General features: G+C 37.8%; 1 protein-coding gene across 1 annotated transcript; it reads left to right on the top strand.

Moving 5' to 3' along the window:
* Nucleotides 1-514: 514 nt before the first annotated feature.
* Nucleotides 515-7,820, top strand: LOC121302630 (nuclear hormone receptor family member nhr-6-like). The gene is made up of 3 exons (XM_041232641.1): nucleotides 515-1,971; nucleotides 4,772-4,923; nucleotides 6,396-7,820. The coding sequence occupies exons 1-3, from the start codon at nucleotides 995-997 to the stop codon at nucleotides 6,560-6,562; spliced, it is 1,296 nt and encodes a 431-aa protein (XP_041088575.1). The 5' UTR covers nucleotides 515-994; the 3' UTR covers nucleotides 6,563-7,820.
* Nucleotides 7,821-7,826: the final 6 nt, after the last annotated feature.

The raw sequence follows: 7,826 nt of genomic DNA, 5'->3' as shown, positions 1-7,826 counted from the left end.
TAAATATGTATCTTTTGTTGTACTCAATGGAACGCATTTCTGTTAGCTGTAATATGTGTTACAGTTCCGTCCTTCCCCCACGGACACACTGAATAGGACACACAGCCCTTTAATATGGTCAGCACTATGTGTAAAATGTCATTTGCTAGATTTCATATGGACTCTTATGTGTACTGAATATGTATAAGTGGCTGACATAGATCTGATAAGTCATAAATGGTGTTTGCGCATATAGCGGTCTTCTAATTGAATAGGTTCAGTACAACGGCAACCCTAACCTGCTTGATAATTAAAACAACACCCCATCTTTTTGTAATGAATTCCAGGCAAGATAAATAAGCGTGCATTAGTTAAATCACGGTATAAGAAACGGTATAAGCTTCCTTACAACTTGTATAACACTCAGACGTTTTTTTTGTCCCTCTTTGTAAAATGTAAGCAATAAGAAGTTCTATGCATCATAGCAATTTGTGACATCAAGCGAAAAGACGTCAGTCCTTATTTGCACATTGAGTGGGGGGAGTTATACAAACCTGCCGTAGAGATTTTAAACGTGTAGAAAGGAGTAACGTGGACTTCGTAAAGCATGTACAGTAATTTTTCTTGTCAAATGAAACACCAAAGAGAGCAAATTTTGCATTGTCCTTCTGTGTCAGTTATGTGAATCAAATTGATTTTGTAAGCTAGCTGGTGTTTCTAATAATGGTGTCATAATGTGTCTTTTGTATACATGTTTGTGTCATTTCATTGTTGAAAAGTTTATACAGAATTTGGTTTATTATGCTCTTAAGGTGTTTAGGGTTCAATGACGTTGCGTTGTGCCTCGTAATAGCAATTTGCTAATAGACAGTAGTAGTTTGTTGAGTTTAAACTGTAATACAGCTTTAGACAGTAAACTGAAAGAATGGAGATGGGGGCGGCGCAATGAGATAGCGACCTGCTGTGGTAAAAACAGTAACAGTTGCGCGGAATTTGATATCGGAAGCTGTGTATCATGGATCAAAAAGAAAAAGACAACAATGACAAAGTGTTGACAGCACCGTCAAAACCACTTCTTACTGGCAAACAGTCGATGAAAAGAACGTACGATTTTTTCAAAGGTTTCTCAGACCCGATGGGGAATTATATTGAGGAGTTGCTTAAACAGACTGGCGATTCTGATTACACACCAAACTTAAACATAGGCGCTTCACCTATGCGTAACCAAGAAAACTTTGATGTCACTCCACAAGTACCAGGTCCAGGTTGTAACAACACCGTAGTATGGGAAGATTTTGGCATTACTGACAGCCCGATAATGCCCGACGAACTTTCTGAAATGATTGGGAAACCCTTGACAACTGTGACCGACCGTACCTCTTGGACTGCAGGCACCAAAACTGTTTTTGTTAAAGAACCACCCGAAGATAAAATAAATTATATCGAAACGTTAAAGACTGAAAACAATACAGCTTCAGCTCACTTTACAAAATCTGAGTCCCAACTTTCATCACTGGACTTCTACAACGCCAGCATAGTGGCTTTGAATCCTTCTCAAGTCACGACCAGAACGCAGCCACTGCTTGTAACTGGGGAGCAGGGTACCTCCCGCCACACTCAATCGCTTTCTCCCGGCTTTTCACAAGGTTATTCAGGCGGCATTCACTGCGTGACAGGCATACAAGTGAACACTTCAGTGGAGCAACTTTCCAAGAAAAGACAAGACGCGGACAGCTTGACTATGCACAGAGCTGATGGGCCTCTCCAAGGAAGTTCGATGGACTTTGCACAAGTGTTGCCTCAAGAGATAGTGATGTACAAAATCAAGAGTGAGCTCTCGTCACCACCGGTGCCCTCCACGTCTTCAAATCCACACTTCTGGTTTCAAACGGGTGTCTTTGACCCGCAGCAAAAGCAAGCGGGCTACGCATCAACCTCCGGGATTCACGGAGGCAACGGCATGCTGCACAGTTACCCGCATGCTTATATAGGGTAAGACCATTACGCGATGGATATTATAAGACATTCAATGCGTGCGACAATTGTATATTGTTTGAACTTGTGCTAAAGTTTTACAAACTCGGAAAACGTATAGGCGAGAGGTTTTTGTAGTATCATTTTGTTGAAGAAAGTGTTGTGTGCGTGTGCGTGTGGTTAATTGCATTGATTGTCATGGTACCCTAGGGTAGGGTTATTAAACAGAATAAGATACATGTGAAACATCATCCTTCACATGTCGCCATAGATATTAGAATATATCACCCAACATATACAAAATGGGGTCTCACTCAGACTATGGGTTAACTTTGAAGCTTTTTAAGACGTCTGCTTTTTTTCTATCATATTAATGCGAAATTATGGAGAAGACATAACATAGCAACAACTGATAAAAGAACAATAAAGTATCGCATAAATACAGGTTAATCATCGTCGTTAAGAAAGACTGCTCGTCGAAAAGAAGACTTTCATAGTTTTATTTATTGTTTTTAAATTATTATTATTATTACGGCAGACCGGGGACTGTTGTAACACGGGTCAATTGTAACACCTCAAATTTCTCCAATCTGAAACAAGTGATGAAACTCACTAGTCTGTACATGCTCTGTTAGGTTCCCTGCTTGCCTCTAGAAAAGAAACTACCTGTGCTTAAAGCTTAAGATTTTAGCTACAAAAAACGATTTTTGAGGTATATAAGTACATTTTTTCACCAACTTTATTTTTGTGATATATTCCTGAGTTCCCCAGTTCATGAATCCAAACCTATATATTTTTGCTCGCTAATCTGTGTACTTACAGTTGGCTCCGTTGATTGATGTTAGTTTTGTTGTTTCTTGCCTGAACATGTAGTTTAATAACTTTTAATTTAGTAATGCATAAAATAACTAATTAAAATATTCTGTGCTAAAATATTTTGATTATTATGTTGTTCTTTTGTTGAAGTTCACTGCAGTGCCGCTAAGTAAGTTCTTCTGGAGTTCATTGGTTTTAAGAGCAGTTAATTAATCAGTTCATAAGAACAGTTAATTAATCAGTTCATAAAATATGTATGTACTGTGAGAGATGCCACATATGAACCTTCTGATATAAGAGACACGTTCTGTGCAGTTTAGGATTATAAAGTTCTGGCTGCCCAAACTGAGGCCTTACACCATGAGAGAAGCATCTCTCATTATAATCATTATAGTCAGGGGTTCACCTAACTGATAAGCAGGTATGCATGCACACCAATAAAAAACAAATGCAAGCTTTCATATTGTTTTTAACACGCAAATGCGTACTGTCAGTACATTTTTAACAGGAAAGCATTTTTCATATAGGCAGCGAGGGTGCTCACGCTGGGTCAAGCATGTTATCTGGCTGTGACTCATACCTGCCTAACCTCCCGATTTTCTATTGAGTCTCAAGGTCTCTGTGATCTGTCAACGATCTCTGGGTTACTGAGCTTATTATTACTGACCATAATTAAATATCAGTCGCCATATATCACTTAAGGCTGGAGGGTTCCAGTTCACTAAAAAGTCCATTCCTGCTAGCGCTAAGATTGGCAAGGTTCAAGGTTTTATAAAAAAAAAAAAAATGGAGAGCGATAGGTAGAATCACTCTAGTTCATAATCATAACATCAATAATTTTCTTTTAATGGGTACTTGAAACAACCAGTGATAGCAGGGATCTTGATTTACCTGTCTATTCAGAGAAGAGGGTTGTAGTTACGGGGAGTGGCGATGTGGAAGCTCACAATGAATCCATGAACAATGGTGCAGTGTTGTCAGGGTTTGTGTTGACCTTAAGTGACAGCTCCAGATCGTGCTAGCCGTCTAATAAACAACAAAGAGTACAACTAGACTCGACAAGCAAACAAACACTAAACACGGTTTTATTTTGCTCATCCTTTAGTGTTCTATTAATCATAAATAAAGGAACAGATCACCTAGCCACATCCCCTATTTGTACCTTCAGTCTCCCCCCCTTGGTTAGCAAGTGCAGCCGTTTCTCCTCCAATCCGTGGTTGCCACATTGCTTTCCCTCTGGAGCGATGACTTAATGTACCGCAGCTGTGCCCTCTTTCTAGATGGCCGACTTCCACCTAACCCTGGGAATGAATTGTCAGGCCATCCAGTCCAGGGCACTCTGTTCCCTTCACACTGCGTCCTCACAGGTCAGGAGAGAGTGCACTGGTGCAAAGTTATTACAATGACATGAACCTTCTCTCCTGTGTATGTGAATGAGTCAGAGGGGGGGGGGGGGGGGGGGGGGGGGGGGGGGGGGCATTTGAGTAGTCCAGACCCAATGAGAAACTATCATCATCTATGGTAAATAAATAAATTCAACATGGCGGCAGGGGGTGTCTGTTATTTTTGTGTTTAGTCACCAGCACAGATCTGTAGTTTTTTAAGTATTACAGGTTCCTAAAATAGGACATGCATAACAATGTGTTTTTATACCGAACACTAAATCATATGATCATGTACAGAAATATTTTTGGTCACTTGAAAAATAATAAAATATAATTTTCTTAGTATTAATTGTATGGCCATATATTTTACAAATAAGCTGTGTATATATAAAAAAAAAAAAAACAAGAAACATTACATTTGCAGTAATATTATATATATATATATATATATATATATATATATATATATATATATATATATATATATATACTAGTCATATATTCATAACGCATGCTTTTCTATGTTTTTTAAATATATGTTTCTTCTGTCTGGGACATTAGTTCATTAATTGAAACCACCAACGAAGAGCAATGTGTTGTGTTCCTTCTTTGTAAAGACCAGATAGCAGAGGCATCCTTGGCTCTCCCTTCATCTCCAGTGTGATACCCCAGCGGCTCTGCCTGATTTGTGGGGATGAGGCCTCTGGTTGTCACTATGGTGTTCTCACCTGTGGTAGCTGCAAGGTGTTTTTTAAGAGAGCAGTAGAAGGTAAGATTTGTTTTGTATGTATGTATGTATGGGCGTGCTTTATTATTCTTATTTTTCTTAATTTACAGTCAGTGAATAACAAAATGTATTCCTAAAGCAACAGCAGACAACCAAAAGCTAATATTTTATAAAAAAAAAAATGTACCAAACCCTTTAGTACCATGTCTCAGATTCTCACAGATTGGCTGCGAGATCAGTTCTAACTTTCACAACATTCTGTTGAGTTTTAGATGGACAAGCTTGTCAAATTAATTGAGACGTCAGCATATTTTCCAGTTGCCATTGAGTTTGTGTTTGTTAATTCATTCACAACCTGGCTGCTTATTCAGCTAATTAATCATTGCTCTCGTGTAACCGGTGTGGAATGGCCCACCAGGACCCAAATTGCCCAGCACTGTCCTAAATTACAACAATAAGCTGTTGAGAACTTCACTGAACTTGATGAAAATGTGAAGGGACTTTCATATACTGATCCATTACTGTGTAGATTGAACTGCTGTTTATTTATTTTTGAGAATTGATCTTTTAGTGGAAAGTTTAATTAATATGGGAGTCACTTGTTAACAATGCCAGGTCATTGCAACCAAAACTGGCCTTGCTGAATTCAAACATGGAGATAAAATACATTTATTGTAGGACAGTTAAAGCTCAGTCTGTTTAAAATGTTCCTGTGATGACGAACTGTCGTGCTGTTTTGTAAATACTAAAAATGTACTCAGTTATTCAATTTTCTTCCCACATTGATTTTAGAAGCTGTGTTCCACAGAAGCAAGCAACATTTAGGGGATTTTCACTGTAGCTACATTGATTTTGTGTACATTGACTCAAGTTTACAGGCTTTGAATAAATATGTATGCTCTACTTAGCAAATTTTTACAACTGATAATTTACATTATTTCTGTTACAATCAATGATTTATTCAAAAAGAGGTCATCATCTAAGGTGATTGTTTCAAGGCAGGAATTAAGATGGCGAGGCAGGAAGATGCTTTTTACTATATGATCGAGTCACTGTGTTTTAATAAGAGACAGTGATGGGCAATCTAACCATACTCTCAAGACTGATCTCATGAACATGTTTATAAAATGTGTGCAGCCTAATTATGGTAGTTAAATTGCATTTGGTATGTGTTACACCACATGGTCACCATAATCCAGCACTGGATAAAAGAACATAGACATCCCTATTGGTTTCTTGTTTACTTCATCCGACACAAGCATATTTAGAGGAGCCTTTCAATCTAACCCTGACCATGTCATCCTGTGCTTTACTTCTTTAAGAAACAAATCCCTTTCTTCAATAAATGTAGTTTCATTCATCTCCATTGCTGAAGGCATGCTCCATCTGCCTGATCTAATCATTGCCTACATGCAATACATTTGTTTCCGCCCAGTACTTGATGCTGACAAGCAACATTATATTATTCTGTGTAATAATTCGGGCATCAAGGCTTTTATTCTTTGCTGCTTCAGGTCATCAAAACTATTTGTGTGCTGGGAGAAATGACTGCATTGTGGATAAGATTCGCAGGAAGAATTGTCCAGCCTGTCGTCTAAGAAAGTGCTACCAAGCTGGCATGATGCTTGGAGGTAAACTCCTTTCTTTTTTGATATGGGCAGAAATAAAACTTGTATTGTAATAGATACTAATAGGTAGACTTCAGAGCCAAATTTAACCAGTAGTTTCTTTTTGACAGACAGCTATTTATATTTAGCAAAAGTTATGAAGAATGAATAAGGAATGGTTTTAGTCCATATTTCTTTTTGTATATATTTATGTTTAATTTAAATTAATCTAATGTGATATAAGAAAATGTCATGCTTTACCTTACATATACACAGCATGTATTTAGCATTCCTAACTGTGGACAAAGATGCACTTTAATATACAGAACTTAACTAGGGTTTAGACTGCTACACTTGTTTTAAAATGATTCCACTTTTTTTTTTTTTTTATCATGTTTTAACTATGATTTAATAAACTGTTCACGTATCGAGGATAATTAAGCACTTACATGATCAGTTTGTAACAAGCTAATACATTCTTATAATCATCAAGATATATGAACTGAGAAGATATTGCCTGTAATTACAGCATTGAGCATAAGAGCTGGATATCATTGCACAGCTGGGTTCACAATAAACACTTATAAGAGAATGCTTTCAAAGGGCAGAGCTGTAGTTTCTTTTTGGTTATTGTTCACTGCATTTGTTGGGCTGGATTTAATGCAGCGTTGTGTGTTACATGTCACAACCTGTCTTCAGGGATTTGATGTTCCGAGTAACTCATGTGAGTAATTGCTTTTTTTGGGGGGGTGATAACAATCTTCATTCTTTGTTGGCTAAAGCCATTTTTCTTGGTTCTTTCTGCCGCTAAAGGGTTAATGGAAATAATCAGACTTCACCTGCACCAAATGTGCTCTAAACAAAGGGAAGGCTTGTTGACCAAAATTACAGTTGAAGCTGCTCTCCTTGCCATCTGCATGCTTGGCATGTTCTTTACAGTTGAGACAATTATGGGAGCACAGTGACCTGGCTGAAGCATACATCTCTAGTAGCTTGGCAGCAGTAGCAAATACATTATCGTCACTGTTTTTTCTTGTTTTTTTTTTATTTTTCTCAGAGCCTCCCACGAAGTTTATGAGGAAATTATATCTTGACATTTAAAGGAAAAAGCACAAAAAAAGAGACTGATTGTATTGCACTTTTCCATAGATGAATACTGCTTCTATCGTCAACAGCTTGCTACAGAAAACTATAGATTTGAAACCATGTCAATAGAACATTGATGAGCTGCAGCCGTAGTTTCCCATAGCAATCTGTAGCAATGAACAGCAGTTAACCTGATTAGAGATCACCAGGAAATGTGCTAGAGCAGCAGTTCCAAATAATAATAATAATAAT

Source organism: Polyodon spathula, chromosome 30 (assembly GCF_017654505.1).
Source record: "Polyodon spathula isolate WHYD16114869_AA chromosome 30, ASM1765450v1, whole genome shotgun sequence".
Lineage (NCBI taxonomy): Eukaryota > Metazoa > Chordata > Actinopteri > Acipenseriformes > Polyodontidae > Polyodon > Polyodon spathula.
The sequence above is the reverse complement of the archived record's forward strand: the minus strand, read 5'-3'. Positions and strand labels throughout refer to the sequence as shown.

Excerpts from the sequence above, each read along its gene's own strand:
- LOC121302630 (XM_041232641.1), top strand. The coding sequence starts at position 995 with ATGGATCAAAAAGAAAAAGACAACAATGACAAAGTGTTGACAGCACCG. Across the intron at positions 1,972-4,771 it reads TACCCGCATGCTTATATAGG|ACCAGATAGCAGAGGCATCC; the intron begins GTAAGACCATTA and ends TTCTTTGTAAAG. Across the intron at positions 4,924-6,395 it reads TTTTAAGAGAGCAGTAGAAG|GTCATCAAAACTATTTGTGT; the intron begins GTAAGATTTGTT and ends TTGCTGCTTCAG.